General features: G+C 34.2%; 1 protein-coding gene across 1 annotated transcript in view; it reads right to left on the bottom strand.

The window, feature by feature from the left end:
- Nucleotides 1–20,846, bottom strand: part of LOC132562009 (dedicator of cytokinesis protein 9-like) — a 105,241-nt gene that overhangs the window by 49,644 nt on the left and 34,751 nt on the right. The window contains exons 4-22 of the mRNA XM_060226735.1: nucleotides 20,416–20,485; nucleotides 19,884–19,985; nucleotides 18,851–18,982; nucleotides 18,289–18,454; nucleotides 17,303–17,370; nucleotides 16,698–16,781; nucleotides 13,617–13,778; nucleotides 13,266–13,484; nucleotides 12,417–12,622; nucleotides 11,888–11,995; nucleotides 10,845–10,930; nucleotides 10,261–10,514; nucleotides 9,502–9,594; nucleotides 8,962–9,140; nucleotides 8,537–8,624; nucleotides 6,690–6,776; nucleotides 5,779–5,871; nucleotides 769–884; nucleotides 220–289 (exon numbers count right to left, since the gene is read on the bottom strand). Coding sequence (XP_060082718.1) covers nucleotides 220–289; nucleotides 769–884; nucleotides 5,779–5,871; nucleotides 6,690–6,776; nucleotides 8,537–8,624; nucleotides 8,962–9,140; nucleotides 9,502–9,594; nucleotides 10,261–10,514; nucleotides 10,845–10,930; nucleotides 11,888–11,995; nucleotides 12,417–12,622; nucleotides 13,266–13,484; nucleotides 13,617–13,778; nucleotides 16,698–16,781; nucleotides 17,303–17,370; nucleotides 18,289–18,454; nucleotides 18,851–18,982; nucleotides 19,884–19,985; nucleotides 20,416–20,485 — 2,383 coding nt within the window. The remainder of the gene's footprint in view (nucleotides 1–219; nucleotides 290–768; nucleotides 885–5,778; nucleotides 5,872–6,689; nucleotides 6,777–8,536; nucleotides 8,625–8,961; nucleotides 9,141–9,501; nucleotides 9,595–10,260; nucleotides 10,515–10,844; nucleotides 10,931–11,887; nucleotides 11,996–12,416; nucleotides 12,623–13,265; nucleotides 13,485–13,616; nucleotides 13,779–16,697; nucleotides 16,782–17,302; nucleotides 17,371–18,288; nucleotides 18,455–18,850; nucleotides 18,983–19,883; nucleotides 19,986–20,415; nucleotides 20,486–20,846) is intronic.

The following is a 20,846-nucleotide window of genomic DNA, read 5'->3' as shown; positions in this document are numbered from 1 at the left end:
GAAAGCATCAATTTAATTGTTTTCCTCTTGACAATCAAAGTCAATACAAATGGTGAGAAGAAATGGACAATTTTATTGAGTGTAGTTACAAACCAGGGAAATATTTCACTTATGGGCAAATCATGCTGTATCAAGCAGTATTCCCTTATAAAAAGGATTTTTTTCTCTCAAATTTTAACTTGTTAATCTCTTTTTATAATAAACAAATTCTAGACTTACTTTCACATAATTTCTCAGCGTCCTAATTCTTTCAGCTGAATTCACTTCAGACACAATGTGTACCAACACTCTAAAAAGGAATGTATTTTTTTTTATATATATTTAACTATTACACGCAAGGAAAAAATGTGAGGAAAGAAAATTAAACACATTAAACACATTCACGTTATTAAAACAAGCTGTCCACTGATAGGCAATGACCAATCATTTAAACACTCGTTTGAAGTGGAGGTGCTGATCAGAGTTGTATAGGATGCTAGCTCTCTATATATCAAGTGGATATTTAATGAGTTACCATTTAACAGTTTAATAAAAAAAGTAGAAAATTTTCAATATAAAGGAAAGTCAGGAACACAAAAAATATAATTTTCAATAAATTTTCAATAAATTTGATACATCCTATGACATCTCTACTCACTAGATCTGTAATGATAATGATGATAAGACTTAAACATTACTTTGATCAATATCAAAAGAAGATGCTAACAATACTGGTTACCTCCCTTAGACATCATTAATTGACCTCTACTGACCAGTGTTATAACTTACTTGACCACATTGACTGCTACATCCTCACACTCTGTCTTGGACAGGAGAGAAAATAGCTGGTTGAGAATTGTTGGCAAAAATTTAACGTAGGTACTGACATCTGAGGCATGGAGAGACTGAAAACAGGGAAGTGTCATGTCACAAATTGTGAAATATACAGTGTTTTTTCAGACTTAGAACTCATTTGCAAGTCACATGTTAATGAGTTTCATTATAAAAAGATATTGTTGAAAGAAATAGCAGGTTCTTTCTCAAAGAATGTGAATCCCTGATGTACTTCATACAATTTAAAACCAAAAAATTTTGTTCCTTAAATCATAAATGTATGGCTTACCTTTCTGATATATTTTCAAAACACATTAATATTGATTTCACAAGATATTACACACTCTGAACTTATATCTATCAATATCACAAGTTTATACAATGTTATTTCCATAGTTACAGCTGAAAGATATTATATTGTTATTTTTCATACAAATAAAACACAAGTGATTTTTAAAATTATTCGGTTTTTTTTTTTTTTTTGTGAATTTTTATCCACTATAATAATATACTTTTGTGGGGCTCATTTTTCATTGTGTTTCAAATAATTTCTTTTTCATGGAAACTTCATATCAATGATAATTATAGCTCAATAAATCCACCTAAAGTAAGCTTAACAGGTCATAGGCATAGGAATTTGAAGAAATAAATAAAAAATTAACCCACACAAAAATGAATGATTTCACAATACAATGAGACTTTCTCTGATATGAATAAAAGTCTTACTTGGTATTAAACAATGATATAAGTATCTGCTTAATGAGTGTTATAAGACTGACATTATCTATCACACAATGTTATGTAGACATTGTATACATTTTATAAAGTGAATGATAAGTTTTCAATGTTTGTCTTCAAAAATAAATCTCAAAGCAAATGGCTCACATTTACATTGATATAATAATCATCATATTCATGCGACAATGAAGTGTAAAATCTTATACCTAAGGTATCATCCTGTCTGATGACAAAATGCTTTCTCCAATCAAAAAAAACACTTTCAATAAAATACCTCAACATCGAAACACAGCACCTAAGTCTTACAGGAGAATACTGAAACATTACAGTCTTGTTCTACCAAAATGAATAATAATGAAACAGCCCTGTTGTTTACCAAAACAATGAGAACACAGCCCTGTTGTTTACCAAAACCATCTGAACACAGCCCTGTTGTTTACCAAAACAATGAGAACACTTGTCTTATCGACAACATCCTATCTTATGCAGGCAATGAAACTCTCACACAAAATATACACAATAGACAGTCCCTCTAAGTCATCAAAGATAAAAAATAGTTATAATGTCCATCATGCTCATGTTTCTTGTAGGAAACCATCATCCCCATCGTAGCAAGCCAGGTGCACCTTCACCACACCCAGATCAACCAAATCAAAGAATAACAAAGCCCCTACCATTTTGTTAGTAAATTCTTGTGTCTTCATTGAATAAAGTCATTTTATCATCACAATTATCAAATTTTCTTATAAATGAAATATTTCCTCAACAATACTATATAATTCTAGTTGAAAGAGATGATATACTACATATCCTAATTAATTCTGTAAATTAGAAAGTAAAAATGTTTTGGATGAAAATCAAGAATCCATCCAATATTAGCAACACTTATCAAGTATATACTATTTTTGAATGAGGTTATAATGACAACAGAAACACACACACTGTGACCTATATAGAGTAAAACTAGGTCACATATATATCACAATGACCTATATAGTAAAACCAGGTCATTTCTTACATACCCAACAATATTTACTAATCTCTACAAACCTTCATATTCTGGGAGAGCATATCAAACATTTTCATCCAACAGAAGACATTTCATTATTCTTTTGTCTTATTTCCTCCAGAAATAATTTATATAATTTAAATTAGATGATAAATAGACAATAATCTGTATATTCAGTACACCGTATACACTTTAACAATGATAGTGTTAGTAAGTGGTCAGGAATGATCAGTACTTTCAACATTTCCAACAATGCAACATTTTCTTTAAAGGAAATATAAAGATGTTTTTTAAATGTTTTTGTAAAGCTATCAATATTTTGAGTTAATAAAGTAAACAATTTTTCTTCATCACTTCAAGAAAACAGTTCAAACAATGATAAAGGACAGACATATTTGTTGTAAGGCAAATATCTAAAATTTCTTTCATTGGAAATAATTTTTATGCACACAGAAATGTAGAAAATGTTGATCAATTCTGACATATCAAGACATCAAAATAATACCAACATGGCACACGACAAAGGAATTATGAGTGTAAGCTAATTCTGGAAGGCAGTCCAAACATAATTATGTAGAGTTATCAAGGGGGGAGACATTAGTGGTTGTCAGGGGCGGGGCCGTGGTGGGGAGGGCGTGATTCAATGGTGGTGGTGTCAGTGAAAGATGTGGAACTGTTATACTACAATGTGATTCTAAAGTGTTGTAAAATATAAGAATCAAAAAAAGAAAATGTATGATCCTGAAAGAAATGTGCAACTAGAAAATATTAATTTTGCTAAATGATTTTAAAATTTCAAAGTGTAAAAAAAATCAAAATAACAAAATAATATACACTATATGTTACTTAATGTAAAAATATTACAAATGCAATTTACCAGGTGAGAATTATTACAATTCTAAAATTTGAATTGACAGAAAAAGTTTCTATCTGATGAAATAGATAATGAAAATATGCTACAAAACCCCGTCTGTGATGGGAGTGTGATAAGTGTTGCATGAGGGTCCCGTGAGAGGGTATGAAGCTGGATGTCTCCCCCCCTAAACACTCCCAAAGAATACCTTAACTGAGTTTAATAAGAAGGTTTCCTCAAGGTCCTTCGCTGGCTTGCAGATCATCTACATATACACAGGTCAAAGGTCAGATATCAACATTAACACAAAGGTCAGAGGTCAACATAAATAGGTCAACGACCCAAGTAGTTAGCCCTTTAATTCAATACAGTGTATTTTATGATATAGTATCTTACTGAAAAAGATTGTTATAAAATCTACTGATTTTCAGCGGACAAGACTCTTATTCTTTAATCTATCTGCACTTGCAAGTTACTTCTATGTGATGTCCATGGATTAACCAATTAATATTTAGCTTAAAAATGTCAATTTACATAAAAAAATCTTTGAATTCAGTAGCAAATTACAGATGATATTCTATAAAAAGGTCTTTCAATTTCTCAGATTTATCATTCCAAGAATATGTTTCAAAACAAAGAAAGAAAATTTAGCACAAAGATACATATTTAGTTAAAAAGCCTCGCTTAAGTTTTCACTAACAAGTCATGGACTATTATTTCAAGAGTTGTACGTTAATTTCAATAAACAATTCAACATTTTTCCTGATGACAATAAAAATTATCTCACTATTTTGAACTATGAAAGAAAGTGTTGCTAAGAAATCAAACAAATAAAATAAGAATAAAATTTTCATCTACCCATCATACATCTAACATTAGCAATCACCATACCAAGATACTGGTTTTCATCATTACTCTCACATCTATCAGTACAGAAACAAAAGTTCAGTCAAGCAGATAATTGTTCTTGGAAGCAACCAATAACATTAGCCGTCCTTGTCCGAGTATATGACTAGTATACACATTTGTACCTTGACATGGTTAAGTAAATAGGTATCCTCGTTCTCAACATCCCGCCGAGTTTGCCACACAGTCTACACACATCACATGATGAACATTTAGAATGAAGTTTTCTCTCATTATATTGTTATACATTAATGAATTCAAATATTCCACACAATGTATTCTGTATAAATCCGACCTTTGATGAATGGGTTGGTTTACTCAGAAATCCTGATGTCTAAATATTGTATTATCTGGACCAGATTGAGGCCGTTAAGAATTAAATCTTTGTTTCTTGGGCCATTTTTTCATTACTGATGAGGGTAAGACTTAAGTTTTCCTTTTAATTGTTTGCTAAGACAATTTCAAGTTGGAATCATCAACTGGTTTAAAAAGAATACACTGTATAAAAATCTGTATACATTATCAATTTCTATAAATAGTACACTTTGTATCTTTTGTATTAATAAGCCTGAAAAATGTCTCAGATTTAATGATCCAGACCATTCATGATTATATAGGAGACACTTGAGGTTATTTTCTTCAGGAAATCCATTGGTTAGTATTAGTGTTGGAAGAAATTTTTTTAACATCCACATTTTTAATTTTACTTGATCAAATTTCTTAACAATATACAGATAGGTAAATTACAGGTAAAATAATCTTTGAAAATTTTTTTTACCCAAAATAATCACAATTCCAAGTAACAATCTATATTAGTGTGTAAGTTTGATGATATTATATAGGTAACAACTTCCCCATAAGTCATGCAATTATGTTATAGGTAATTAAAATCTGAGAAGATAGCAGGATTCACCTCCTAAAGGTCAAATGGTTTATTACATAGAAACATAAATAAGATTTCATGTTTTTGAAAAACAATTATTTGCTAAAAACTTGTAAAATTATATTCAACCAAAAGAAAATTATCACATCTAGAACCACCTCCATTACTTTTCTTTTCAATGGTAAGGAAAACAATTAATATCTTGTCAAAAAACAATCAGCTAATATGAAATAGTTTTGATGTAGCTAAACAAAAAAATGGAATCGAGATCTAAAACCAGTTTAAGTTATTTGACTTCAACATATCTAAGTTTGGTAAAAATCACTTAAAATGTAGACTTGGTTTACAAGCAGTTCAATTTAGTTATCTGCACAAAAATTTCCTATCAGGTATTATGTTTACTTCGATCAATGTGACCTAGTTTAATGACAATGATCTAGATTTGACAGATGTGACCTAGTTTAAAGACAATGATCTAGATTTGACAGATGTGACCTAGTTTAAAGACAATGATCTAGATTTGACTGATGTGACCTAGTTTAAAGTCAGTGGTTTTGACTCTCCCTTGAGCTTTACCTTGAGTTTGTTAAGGCCTTCATTGTCAATCCCTGTGGAGAGAGAGTTCTCCATCTTCTGACAGTGATAAAAGAAGTTATGTAAATGTTGATCCTACAAAGAAAACAAACACACAGTGAGAAATATATTTTTTGTTATTCCATACATTTGATTTAAGAAAACTCAACTGACTGCAACCAAAGAAATGGTTTATACAGTGGACCCTCTGTTCCCTGCTGAAATGATCTGAATTATGAGTTTTTGAGACTGCTGAATTTGAATTTGGCATGGCTAGTCATACAGTGTTACACTCTTTTATAACATAGACATCTGATTGAGGATCAGTCAGTGATACATCAGAAGTTATTTGGATGTTTGTACTGTTGGATAAACATTGAATTTTTCATAAATAAACATATAATGAATTATGAATGCTTATATATTTTTTTCAAGGACAGGCAAGAAATTAAAATATTACCTGTTTTTTTCTAAACATATACTTTAAAGGCAATCAAATGTTTCCTAAATGAACAAAGCTTTTACCTGATAACATGCTGCAAACTACACCACTTTCTGTGATATAAATCTTAATTATAATTTCATTGAAAGACATGTCTTTCCTTTGAAATTTCTCATTCATTTTCAGAGATCAAGACATGAAGACATATTCTTAACTTGGTATATACTGTAGAAATAAGATGAACCTTGACCTTTTAACCATCACCTTGGTGATAATCAGAATTATAAAGTTGATACTTACTTTGGTATATACTGTAGAAATAAGATGAACCTTGACCTTTTAACCATCACCTTGGTGATAATCAGAATTATAAAGTTGATACTTACTTTGGTATATACTGTAGAAATAAGATGAACCTTGACCTTTTAACAATCACCTTGGTGATAATCAGAATTATAAAGTTGATACTTACCTTGGTATATACTGTAGACATGAGATGAAGTTTAATTCTGAAGATGCTTTTTCCACCATCCACAAACTTCAAATCTGGACCAGAAGACTGAAAGAAAACAAACAGGTTGTATGCATTGTTTGAATTGTATACATTGTTTGAATTGTATACATTGTTTGTTTGAATTGTATACATTGTTTGTTTGAATTGTATACATTGTTTGAATAAACATTTTTGGTGTTTTTCTTCTTTTGCCTTCAACCTTATACACATAATACCCAGAAGTCTTAACTATGTCTAATTTTCTTACATTCTGTATAAGGTTTAGTGTTTTAGATTCCACACTGGCTCATCTTTGATCCAATGTATAAAATTTCATTTTCTTGAAATAATGGAAAGGAAAACAACAACCATGTTTTTTTTTTCATAATCATTGCAACCAAAGACAAATAATGAATTTGTTTTTGTCAAAAATTATCCCATTTTGGACTATATGTTGACCTCTATGAAATCAAATGTCATATTTGAAGTCTTAAAGACTCAAAAAATTAACAGAGTTTGATTTAATGACATGAGAAATGAGTTTTATCAACTTCTATTATTGACTAACATGGTAGAGTGACATGGACCCTAGTGTGTAAACTTGGACGGAGTTTACTTGGAGAAAATCCACATGGTGGATCCCATATACTCCACCATCATTCACTGCAGAGCCATCCTTTAGACGATTATACACTTACTCAATACATCCCTCCAATGATTTTGTGTGACAGGTAGCCCCAGATCTAGGTTTACTAACCAAACACATCTGGCTTCATGTGACAGGACACCTGTAGGTAGGTTTACCTGCCTCGTGCATCACTCCACTGGCTGTGTGATAAAGGTAGTCCAGGTGTAGAGTTTCTCCAATGACTTTGTGTGACAGATAGCCCTGAGGTAGGTTTCTAACCCAACGCATCCCTCCCAAGGCTTCATGTGACAGATAGCCCTGAGGTAGGTTTCTAACCCAACGCGTCCCTCCCAAGGCTTCATGTGAGATAGCCCTGAGGTAGGTTTCTAACCCAACGCGTCCCTCCCAAGGCTTCATGTGACAGATAGCCCCGAGGTAGGTTTACTAACCCAACGTGTCCCTCCCAAGGCTCCATGTGACAGATAGCCCTGAGGTAGGTTTACTCACCCCCATGTCCCTCCCAATGCTTCATGTGACAGGTAGCCAGGAGGTAGGTTTCTAACCCAACGCGTCCCTCCCAGGCGTCATGTGACAGGTAGCCCTGAGGTAGGTTTACTCACCCCACGTGTCCCTCCCATAGCTTCATGTGACAGGTAGCCAGGAGGTAGGTTTACTCACCCCACGTGTCCCTCCCAAGGCTTCATGAGACAGGTAGCCAGGAGGTAGGTTTCTCACCCAACGCGTCCCTCCCAAGCTTCATGTGACAGGTAGCCTTGAGGTAGGTTTACTCACCCCACGTGTCCCTCCCATAGCTTCATGTGACAGGTAGCCCTGAGGTAGGTTTACTCAACCCACGTGTCCCTCCCAAGGCTTCATGTGACAGATAACCCTGAGGTAGGTTTACTCACCCCACGTGTCCCTCCCATAGCTTCATGTGACAGATAACCCTGAGGTAGGTTTACTCACCCCACGTGTCCCTCCCATAGCTTCGTGTGACAGGTAGCCCTGAGGTAGGTTTACTCAACCCACGTGTCCCTCCCAAGGCTTCATGTGACAGATAACCCTGAGGTAGGTTTACTCACCCCACGTGTCCCTCCCATAGCTTCGTGTGACAGGTAACCCTGAGGTAGGTTTACTCAACCCACGTGTCCCTCCCAAGGCTTCATGTGACAGATAACCCTGAGGTAGGTTTACTCACCCCACGTGTCCCTCCCATAGCTTCGTGTGACAGGTAGCCCGGAGGTAGGTTTACAGTCACTGGCAGCATCTGTTCTCCAACAGCAACTCTGTAACAAAATATCCTTTTATGTTTGTATTGTATTCTGGATGAACACTTCATGGAAATTAAGTTAATCAAGTGTTTTAATGATGACACAGATAATGAATAAGAAAATATATTCATTCAAAACAGAAAACAATTTTTTTACATAAATTGTATTTGTGACCTACTTTTCTCAGACAATTGTGATCTTTTATACTGATGTGACATACCTTCCATAAGTCAGGGTGGATAAACAGGTGTGACAGACAGGTGTGACTTAAACTTATTATAGGATGATGTACTTTCCACTAGCTGGGATGGAGAGAAAGGTGTGACCTAATTTTATGACAAATGGTACCTACCTTCCACTGGCCAAGATAGGTAAACAGGCATATCCCACAGGGCTCTCTATGTTGTCCTTCTTTTTCTGTGAGGTACCTGAAGACCGAATACTGGACTTTGACCCCTCACAGCTGACATGGTAGAACCGGAAGAGAAGATGATGTCGGTCAGTTAACTGTATGGGTAAGGCTATCTTCATCTGTATTTAACAGAAGGCACAAAAAACATCAAATACTGAAATAGATCTTCAATACAGTGAAATTGAAAAATTTTATTTGCTGGTAACAAATTCTGAGTACTGATAATGAACTCACATGAAGTGACAAGGTCTTAATTGATGTTCAACACCTCAAGAAAGAAAATGGACTTTGTTTCCAAGATCATATATCAAAATGGAGAAGATATTAAGAATTTATATGACAATACTTGAAATGCAAATGACTTTGATTTTAATTTCAGTTCAACATCACATTTCAAAATGTAAATAATACATATCAATGTTCAATTAAGAGACGTAAAAATTTAGTTTTCTTTCAGATGAAAAATTCTATCAAGGTTACCTCCTCCAGAAAGTCGGGTGTGGTCTGATGGTGTAGAACAGCGGTGCTGGACACAGTTGTATAAATGCCAATTTCTGGCCGAGCATAGATACACTGATGGGAAAAATACAGATAGCTTCTTAGTTTTTGTATCATTATTTCAATACAAGTATGGGGAAATGTTTACTCCCTCTCCACCCCCCACAAAAAAACATGTAAAAAGTCATAATATGCGTTCTGTATTGATGAACAAAGGTTTACAATGTATCTGAAATGTATAAACCGAGTCAAATCATATAATTTACTATAAATAAGTAGCTTTAAAAAAATTACCTGGGAGGGTTTCAATTCATGAGAACAATAACATGTCAGACTTGTTTAAATGTGCTGAAACTACTCGTGTGTACATTGCTAACAATTTTCATTGGTAGAAAACATCTTATCAGGTAGAAGGAATCAATCTACATTATACTAATCAAACAAACATACTCTCCAAAAATATCCCATATTTGGAAACAATATTAACCCGTTAATATTTCATAACTTCTAAAGCTTATATAAATATAACTGTGATACAGTATGAATATTTCTTAACATATTTATAAAATGATAACATAATGATTTTGGTAAATGGTAATTCAGATTCAATAGAATAGAAGTAACACATTTGAAAGACAGGTTGATAATATATGAAGATTTTTTGTTTTAAAGGGAGAAAACTCATACAAGCATCTGCTATAATGTTCAGCGTATGATATAGCCTTAAGAATGCACACGTACCTTCAAAGGCACAGCTCCATCCTCATCAGAGTCTCTCACTTCAACACAGCAGGATATGTTACGAGCCTTAGGAAAGGATTTCTGATGTTCATATTTAAGGCTGACAGGATAGACATACAGATTGTTAGTGTAGCTATCAAATGTGTCACAAAGGTGTCCCTTGTCTGGGACAAACTCGTCAATCTCCACTGCAGGGGGGTCTGGAGGGGGATTCGGAAACGGTCTAACTGGTATCAACGATGTTGTCAATGAATCTGAAATTCAGATTTTTTGTAAAATCATTTAGCGTTAATAAATGATATGTTAATATAACATACCAGGGAGTTGGATGAGCATTGATGAGATACAATTAAATCTGCAACCATATTGCATGGGGTTTTCTCCCTTCCTGTAAATTTTCCATCTAGAGTTTAAAGGATTCAAGTTAAAATGATAAATCTGGATCTGATTTTAAACTTTTTTCAAATCCAATACAATTTTTCTACCTTTTTTCACCAGTCTTTGAAACTTTTTTCAGAACCAAGGTGACTTTTGAGACTGAATTAGTAGGAAATCAATACAATTTAAAAGGGAACCTGACTTACTTGGTAGGGGTTGGTCTACTCCAAGTTTGTGCAGGCTGATTTTAAATGTAGCTGGAATCTCCTGTAGTTTACCCTGTTTTTCTGGTCTGGAAAAAAAATATCAAATTTAAATTGTTTTTACCATTAAATGGAATATTGATAAATTTAAACATATAAAACATACAAGCATTTCATGTTTAACTTGAAATGGTGCCTTAGGTTAACAAAAGAAATTTTCTACGTACAAACATTGCATGTTTAACTTGAAATAGTGCCTTAGGTTAACAAAAGAAATTTTCTACGTACAAACATTTCATGTTTAACTTGAAATGGTGCCTTAGGTTAACAAAAGAAATTTTCTACGTACAAACATTGCATGTTTATTTTGATATGGTGCCTTAGGTTAACAAAAGAAATTTTCTACGTACAAACATTGCATGTTTAACTTGAAATGGTGCCTTAGGTTAACAAAAGAAATTTTCTACGTACAAACATTTCATGTTTAACTTGAAATAGTGCCTTAGGTTAACAAAAGAAATTTCCTACGTACAAACATTGCATGTTTAACTTGATATGGTGCCTTAGGTTAATAAAAGAAATTTCCTACGTACAAACATTTCATGTTTAACTTGAAATGGTGCCTTAGGTTAACAAAAGAAATTTTCTACGTACAAACATTGCATGTTTAACTTGAAATAGTGCCTTAGGTTAATAAAAGAAATTTCCTACGTACAAACATTGCATGTTTAACTTGATATGGTGCCTTAGGTTAACAAAAGAAATTTTCTACGTACAAACATTGCATGTTTAACTTGAAATGGTGCCTTAGGTTAACAAAAGAAATTTCCTACGTACAAACATTGCATGTTTAACTTGAAATGGTGCCTTAGGTTAACAAAAGAAATTTTCTACGTACAAACATTGCATGTTTAACTTGAAATAGTGCCTTAGGTTTATAAAAGAAATTTCTTACGTACAAACATTGCATGTTTAACTGTTTTAAGAAGCACGACTTATAAATCCCCACACGATAGAATTCTGTAGTAATTACAAATGTTTCTTACTTTCTGAGATCTTGTAGATGTTTGATGACGTCTTCCTCTGACAGTTTTGACCCCTCGTGTCTGTAAATCTTTAGATCAGATGGACCATAATTTGATGACACCAGTTGTCTGAAAATGGAGCATCATAAATCAACATTAAAAATTCATAACTCTTTCTCTTGTAAAGTTTTCAGAAATTCAAAATTGCAGAGCCTGGGTCCTAAAAGTTCTCTATCTTACAATCTAAATGTACCTGATGACAAATCACAATTCATGAAATAAAGTTGAATCTCAAGATCTCAAACTCTGGTATAACTTGAAGTGTTTTGTTTGTCATGGCAAAAACTACACACTAAGCATTAGAACTTTACTTAAATCAAATACTTGGAAAGTTTTGCCACTGTCCTGACAACTTCTAGATAACAAAGATTGACTGTATATCTACGTGTCTAGGATATTTTCATATCACTGAATAGGTACCTTGCTCTAGATAACAAGGTTTTACTGTATGTCTAAGTGTCTAGGATATTTCATATCACTGAATACGTACCTTGCTGCCCAGCCGAATGGCATTCTGTAATGTCCTATGTTATTGCACAGCTGCTTCATTTGTTTGTATTGTTTGGAGGCAGTGCGGGCAGCTTCGCCCACCTTGAGGTATGTGTCGGTGGCTTGGGATAGTGGGCCCTGAAGAACTTTCTCTATCCTTACAAACAGGTACACCTCCGAGTGACAGCAGATCACGGAAAATACACCCTATATTACAGCAAATATCAAACAAATAATCGTCATTTGTCATTTTGAATAATAAAATTTCCAACACCTAACAACATTTTCCAGTTACCATAGCAACCTCTATTTCAAAGAAAAACAAGGAAAAAATCTCTATTTTATGTTAAATGGTACTGTTCAATGAAGGTGTGAACCAGATTTCAAGTCATTTGGATGCCTAAAAAATGACCATTTTTCAAAATCCACTGCCGGACAAAATTGTGTTTATGTTTTATATAAAAGGGGATAACTCTGGGGGAATATTTCCATGTTGTACAAGCCATTCCCTCAAAATTTCAAAAAGATTTGTAAACATAGCCGCACAAAATTATATTTCCCCATAAACCTATTTTCCCCAACCACTCCCTATGATTTTCTTTAAGCCCTTTTCCCTGACCAGTCCCTATGATTTTCTTTAAGCCCTTTTCAGCTGACCAGTCCCAATGACTCTCTTTAAGCCCTTTTCCCTGACCAGTCCCTATGATTCTCTTTAAGCCCTTTTCAGCTGACCAGTCCCTATGATTCTCTTTAAGCCCTTTTCCCTGACCAGTCCCTATGATTCTCTTTAAGCCCTTTTCTCTGACCAGTCAAGGTATTTTTCTTTAAGCTCTTTTCCCTGACCATTTACCTGTCTATTCTGGGCTAGAATCCACTTTTCGTCCAGCCCCCTGAGATCTGGAGAAGTGGCCTTGCCCTCTACCGTGTGTAGCCGGTCAGAGGCATGGAGAACATCTGTGGGAATCATGTCTTTTATCAGAGGGTCGTTAGGATCCATATGGAAATCCTCCGATATCTTCCTCCCTTCTTTAGCATCATAAAGACAGAATGTCAAAAAAAACGGCTCTGGCTGAAATGTACATAAGCATAAATACTGTTACAGGTCAACTTCAGAAGAATGCAAGCAGAAAATACAAACTCTGTAAATATCCAGAATTCATTCTGCAAAAGAACTTAGAAATATCAGTGCATGTGTACTTACATTTACTAATTTATTTCCACACTTTAACTCATCACCAAGGTTAAACTGGAGTTTGAGCTTGAAATCCAGCAACCGCAGCATAAATCGTTCACGATATTGAGGAGGGTACACTGCAATCTCTTCACCTTCCTCCTCCTCATCCTCATCATCTATCACATATCTCTACAAGAATAAGTCAATTATTTTATTGAAATAAGGAACAAAATTTCAAATCAAAGTATTTGACATGATGAGATATAATACATCAATGTAACAGATGTCCATTTTTCTAAGAGCTTTCTCTGGTAGTTGAAACCTTGAGAATAAGAACTTTCTCTTGTAGTCAAAACCCTGTGAATTAAATCTTTCTCTAGTAGTCAAAACCCTGAAAATGAATGCTTTCTCTAGTAGTCAAAACCCTGAAAATGAATGCTTTCTCTAGTAATTGAAACCCTGAGAATCAAAGCTTTCTCTAGTCTCTGAAACCCTGTGAATTAAAGTTTTCTCTAGAAGTCAAAACCCTGTGAATTAAAGTTTTCTCTAGAAGTCAAAACCCTGTGAATTAAAGTTTTCTCTAGAAGTCAAAACCCTGTGAATTAAAGTTTTCTCTAGAAGTCAAAACCCTGTGAATTAAAGTTTTCTCTAGAAGTCAAAACCCTGTGAATTAAAGTTTTCTCTAGAAGTCAAAACCCTGTGAATTAAAGTTTTCTCTAGAAGTCAAAACCCTGTGAATTAAAGTTTTCTCTAGAAGTCAAAACCCTGTGAATTAAAGTTTTCTCTAGTAGTCAAAACCCTGTGAATTAAAGTTTTCTCTAGAAGTCAAAACCCTGTGAATTTAAGTTTTCTCTAGAAGTCAAAACCCTGTGAATTAAAGTTTTCTCTAGTAGTCAAAACCCTGAAAATTAAAGCTTTCTCAAATAGTCAAAACCCTGAGAATTAAAGTTTTCTCTAGAAGTCAAAACCCTGTGAATTAAAGTTTTCTCTAGTAGTCAAAACCCTGTGAATTAAAGTTTTCTCTAGAAGTCAAAACCCTGTGAATTAAAGTTTTCTCTAGAAGTCAAAACCCTGTGAATTAAAGTTTTCTCTAGAAGTCAAATCCCTGAGAATTAAAGTTTTCTCTAGAAGTCAAAACCCTGTGAATTAAAGTTTTCTCTAGTAGTCAAAACCCTGTGAATTAAAGTTTTCTCTAGTAGTCAAAACCCTGTGAATTAAAGTTTTCTCTAGTAGTCAAAACCCTGAAAATTAAAGTTTTCTCTAGTAGTCAAAACCCTGTGAATTAAAGTTTTCTCTAGAAGTCAAAACCCTGTGAATTAAAGTTTTCTCTAGAAGTCAAAACCCTGTGAATTAAAGTTTTCTCTAGTAGTCAAAACCCTGTGAATTAAAGTTTTCTCTAGTAGTCAAAACCCTGTGAATTAAAGTTTTCTCTAGAAGTCAAAACCCTGTGAATTAAAGTTTTCTCTAGTAGTCAAAACCCTGTGAATTAAAGTTTTCTCTAGTAGTCAAAACCCTGAAAATTAAAGCTTTCTCAAATAGTCAAAACCCTGAGAATATAAACTTCAACAGTACAATGTTTTGTCAATGAAGGTAATTGATAATATCCTTCTACAGATCATAAGTTGTTGAGCTAGACAGTTCCCAGCAGAGACATTTATTCCCAATAAATATAATAAACTGTCAGACTTAACCTATATTTGTTACTAAAATAGGTAAATTATCTTAAACAGTATATTTACTCAATAATATCCTGGGAGCTTAAAACCATTACGGAATACAGTGGACCTGCCATGATTAAGATAGCAGTAGTCCAGAAAACTTACATTCCAGACAGAAATGTTACCGATTTAGGCAACATTAGTTATACTCAATAATGTTGAAAAATAAATTCTCAATCCAGCGATGTTTTTTGGGAACAAAATTTATTCCTTAATGATATTTCTGTAATTTTGGGTGAATACCCTACTTTTCAATACTAATACTCTCCCTCCTCCCTACTTTTCACAGTTTTGGGTGTATACCCTACCTTTCCACACTAACAATTTCACTCCTCCCTACTTTTCACAATTTTGGGTGTATACCCTACCTTTCCACACTAACAACTTCACTCCTCCCTACATTTCACATATCTGAGTTTATACCCCACCTTCCCACACGGACAATTTCCCTCCTCCCTACTTTTCACAGATCTGGGTGTATACCCTACCTTTCCACACTAACAAATTCACTCCTCCCTACTTTTCACAGTTTTGGGTGTATACCCTACCTTTCCACACTAACAACTTCACTCCTCCCTACATTTCACATATCTGAGTTTATACCCCACCTTCCCACACGGACAATTTCCCTCCTCCCTACTTTTCACAGATCTGGGTGTATACCCTACCTTTCCACACGGACAATTTCCTTTCTCCCCACTTTTCACAGATCTGGGTGTATACCCTACCTTTCCACACTAACAATTTCCCTCCTCCCTACTTTTCATAGTTCTGGGTGTATACCCTACCTTTCCACACTAACAATTTCACTCCTCCCTACATTTCACATATCTGGGTGTATACCCAACCTTCCCACACTGACAATTTCCTTTCTCCCTACATTTCACATATCTGGGTGTATAAACTTCAACAGTACAATGTTTTGTCAATGAAGGTTTTCCTTCTACAGATCATAAGTTGTATACAGTTCCCAGCAGAGACATTTATTCCACACTAAATATAATAAACTGTCAGACTTAACCTATATTTGTTACATATCTGGGTGTATTATCCAACCTATATTTACACTGACAAAACCATTACTACAGTGGACCTGCCATGATTAAGATAGCAGTATCCAGAAAACTTACATTCCAGACAGAAATGTTCCCTTTAGGCAACATTAGTTATACTCAATAATGTTGAAAAATACCCTACCTTCCCACACAATGTTTTTTCCCAAAATTTATTCCTTAATGATATTTCTGTAATTTTGGGTGAATACCCTACTTTTCAACCGACAACTCTCCCTCCTCCCTACTTTTCACAGTTTTGGGTGTATACCCTACCTTTCCACACTAACAATTTCCCTCTTCCCTACTTTTCACAGTTCTTCCTCCTCCATACTTACATTCATATGAGGGTACACCCTAAATAGATTCTGTCTCCCATCCTGTCTTAATTTTGCAAGAGATTGGTCAGTCTCACGGCCATACTGTAAAGAAACAAAACTTTGATTAACAGTTTCCAGCAAAGCAAACAAACAATGGAGTGCCAATAGTTTTCTTGGCCAATAAGCTGTATCATAACAAAACAGGCTTATTTATCCTGTCAGTGGTGTCTAGATACCACTAACAGAAAGGTAGGAAAAAATGGAGAGAAGGAAGCAAAAAGATTTATAAACAGAAAGACCTTTCTAGAGTATCATAAAAATCATATAAATTGGAATCAAGTTAGAGATTACATTTCCCTTCCAAAACCTTTCCAGTAACAATGCCTATCCCCCATGCTACCTTCTGTAGTTCTGAGTGTATTCTCTACCTTCCCAAAATAAAGACTCATTCTCCATCCTACATTTAGTAGTTCTTGGTATTAATCCTCTCCCTCTCTCATACCTACAGCAGTTGTGTGTGTATAATCATCCACCCAAATACTAAGCATTTCCCTCTGTCCTACATTCAGTAGTTCTGGGTGTATCCCCAACCTCTTACACACTAACACTCTCTTTCCATCTACCTTTTGTAGTTCCGGGTGCATGCTATGTTCTATTTTGTCGCTGGATTTCTCTGGTGTACTGGTCTCCTCTGAAACACACACAGATCCTTCACCAACAGAGAATTGACTAATTCAAGATCTGTATTTAAGAATGCTGAATGATGATAAATCAGTAATGTAGAATGTTGCAATCACATAAGAAAACATTAAGTGAACAAAGACATGATAGCCCACCTCAGCCGCAAATCCTCTAGCAGATTACAACAGAGAAGGGACAAACCACTTGGTCTCTCAAGCATAAAATATGGACAGTTTTAAGTCTCTATAACACTATGTCCCTCAACTTAATCGAGGTGGGCTAAAATTTGTTTTCACTGTGTAATACTACAATGTAGCATTCATGGTCCAGTTTCCGTAAATTTTGACCTTTGACTTATCTAAGAATAGCTGAATATTGAGAGTAGTGTTGCTATACTTAACACTCCAACACAGTAACTTTTGTGTTTGTTTTTTTAAGTAAATATCTTTTTACGTTTTACCTACTGACATTAGAACTTGTGCAGGAACACTGTAACCACTGACCAGTTGACCTTTTGATGGTGTCTACAGATATATCCTTTAGACCTTAATGTAACGACAATATTCTTACTTCAACATAATGACCTTTCTTCACATATAGATTAGTAACCTTTGACCTTCTGACCTTTGAATAATTCCAATGATGGAGTCAGTAACATAATGACCTTTGATCAAGTGCAAGTATAAGTAACATTTGGCCTATTGACATCTGATCCATTGATCAACTAAAATGATGGATTCTGTTACTATATACCTACTAAACTTTATCAATTCCAATGAAGAAGTCTATAACCTCTGACCTACTGACCTACTGACCTATGGTTGATTTCTTGAAGGAATCCTAAACATTGTCCTACTCCAATGATAGAGTCTGTAATCTTCTTTTGAAAGATTCTAATGATGACTTCTGTAACCCATGACCTACTGACCTTTGATTCTGTCCATTGAGATGTTGGAGGCCGTCTCTGCAGCATTAATGACTTTGTTAAGGGTCTGTATCCAGGCATTACACTCGGTGTCATTTTCAGCAGCAAATGAGTAAGAGGCTTTCTCCTGCATCTTCAACTCAAAACAGTACTTGCCCTTCTTGGGGTTCTGAAGAAAACAATATGCTGATATTAACTGTTATTAAAACGAAGAAGCTGTCAATAAGCTATGTTTATATAGAACAGGATCAAATTAAAACCAAAGCAGATTATGAAAAGAATCACCCAAACAAATCTTTTATTCATTTCAAACTACACCAGACATCTTGTCAACTGTGATGTAAAACAATAAGTTGAATACAAATCTGTATATATTCATTTCTAACTACAAGTAAGTTTTAAAATTTTAAACAGTTTTAAATGGAAACATCTGAAAACTATCAAAACAATATTGAATTGGGTTAATATCAGTAAGTCACCAAAATTGTGAAGTGTTTTCTAATATCACGAGACAGGAGTTTCACTATTAGAGACAATCTGTTTGGGTAACTGTTTCCTGGCTTACCTTGCATGCCTCTGCTGCTAGATCCAGAAATATGGATCCCTTAGTGTCTAGCTTCCTGTCATCTTTGTAGATATTCATTACATAGGAAAAATCAGATTCTTGTTTGAGGGCAAAGTACCGTCGTTTGAATTGCTAAAAATGTATATACAAAAATTCAATAATGTTCAACATTATTCAATATGTTTGAATAGCCATGATAATATGAGAAAGCATATGCAAAAAATGTTTTAATAAGCCCACACTTTATGTTGAAAATTAACATCACACAGACCACAGAGGTAGTGCATCTCAAGGTAAATTCCTATATTCATGACTGTAAAACACAAAAGATCAAGGAAGTTGACAGATGGTGGATAATGGAGAAACGTATGACAGAGAAAACATTTAGCTTTCTCCATCAAGAAAGCATAAAGTTATAAAATTTTATTAATTTTCCTTCGACAAAAACAAAGAACTACATACAATCTATTAGCGAAACACTATACACATATCAACAAAACTCTACATATCTTCTATGGTAAAACTGTCATGTACATTTATCCCCCAAACAATCAAGGTTAAATAACTTATATCTACACTGCTCAAATTGATACTTCTTCAAACTGCCCAATGTAGCCATGGGCAGATAACTCTTCATATCTACTATTGTAAAATTGATGCTCTTCCCAAGTGGTCCAACATAACCAAGGGTATATAACTTTTTACATCTACCCTTCCTGAACAGGTGCTTCTTCTAACTGGAAAAAGGCAACCAAGGGCAGATAACTCTTTATATCTACCCTTCTAAAACTGATGCTCTTCCCAAGTGGTCCAACATAACCAAGGGTAGATAACTTTTTACATCTACCCTTCCTGAACAGATGCTTCTTCTAACTGGCTAAAGGCAACCAAGGGCAGATAACTCTTTATATCTACCTTTGTTGAACTGATGCACTTCCAACTATCCCTACATAACCAATAGCAGATAACTCTTTATATTTGGCCTTGTGGAACAGAAACTTGTTTTTTTAATTAATTTTTTTTTTATAATTACCCTTGTGAAACTGATGATGTTCTCTTTGCCACCATCTGGCCCTTTGAACAGCCATCCTTCTTTGGCAATCGTAGTTGCCATGGAGGTTCTGCTGGATACATCCTAGCATGAAGATCCATAAAAGTAGATGATTTATCAACAAAATCACAGAATTAAGCTGTGTCTGCTTTTCTTGGATTATTTGGAGATACACCAAATAAATCAACATTATATCAAGCTCAGAATTACATGAGATTATTTGAAATCACTTCAAAGTCATTAATCTATCACAGGAGAATCAGCAGAATATCATAAACAAAAAAATGAAAAATAGAACATTGTGCTTTTGAATTAAAATAAAAATAAAAACAGTCATTTTTGCCAAGTTATTTTCTATGTCTAGCCATTTAATTATGAATTCATATAATTTTTCTCATAAATTTACTATTTAAAAGGGCGAAAGCAAAATGTTAGAAATGTTTTCAATTTCTTCGCAATACTTCTTAATGAGGAACAGCATTAAACTGATATTTATAGGACGGCAGCTACATACATCGTCTTTTTCTTCTTCCTCTGCATCAATTTCAAATACATGCTTAGGTAATGGGTCTGGTTTCTTCACACTACAAAAATAGAACATAACATTGTCATGACTGCAAAGAGCATGCCTATTTATCTGGAAGATCCAATTCTTTGTCGTTTCAATCTTAGTATACCTATTTATCTGGAAGATTCCATTACAGATTTATCAATTCTAGCTTACTATAACTATTTATCTGGAAGATTCCATTACAGATTTATCAATTCTAGCTTACTATAACTATTTATCTGGAAGATTCCATTACAGATTTATCAATTCTAGCTTACTATAACTATTTATCTGGAAGATTCCATTACAGATTTATCAATTCTAGCTTACTATAACTATTTATCTGGAAGATTCCAGTAGAATGATCTATTCTATCTTATCTCAAATTCACAAGA

Source organism: Ylistrum balloti, unplaced genomic scaffold (genome assembly GCF_031769215.1).
Source record: "Ylistrum balloti isolate Yb309-2 unplaced genomic scaffold, AGI_CSIRO_Ybal_v1 Utg371318, whole genome shotgun sequence".
Taxonomy (NCBI): domain Eukaryota; kingdom Metazoa; phylum Mollusca; class Bivalvia; order Pectinida; family Pectinidae; genus Ylistrum; species Ylistrum balloti.
The sequence above is the reverse complement of the archived record's forward strand: the minus strand, read 5'-3'. Positions and strand labels throughout refer to the sequence as shown.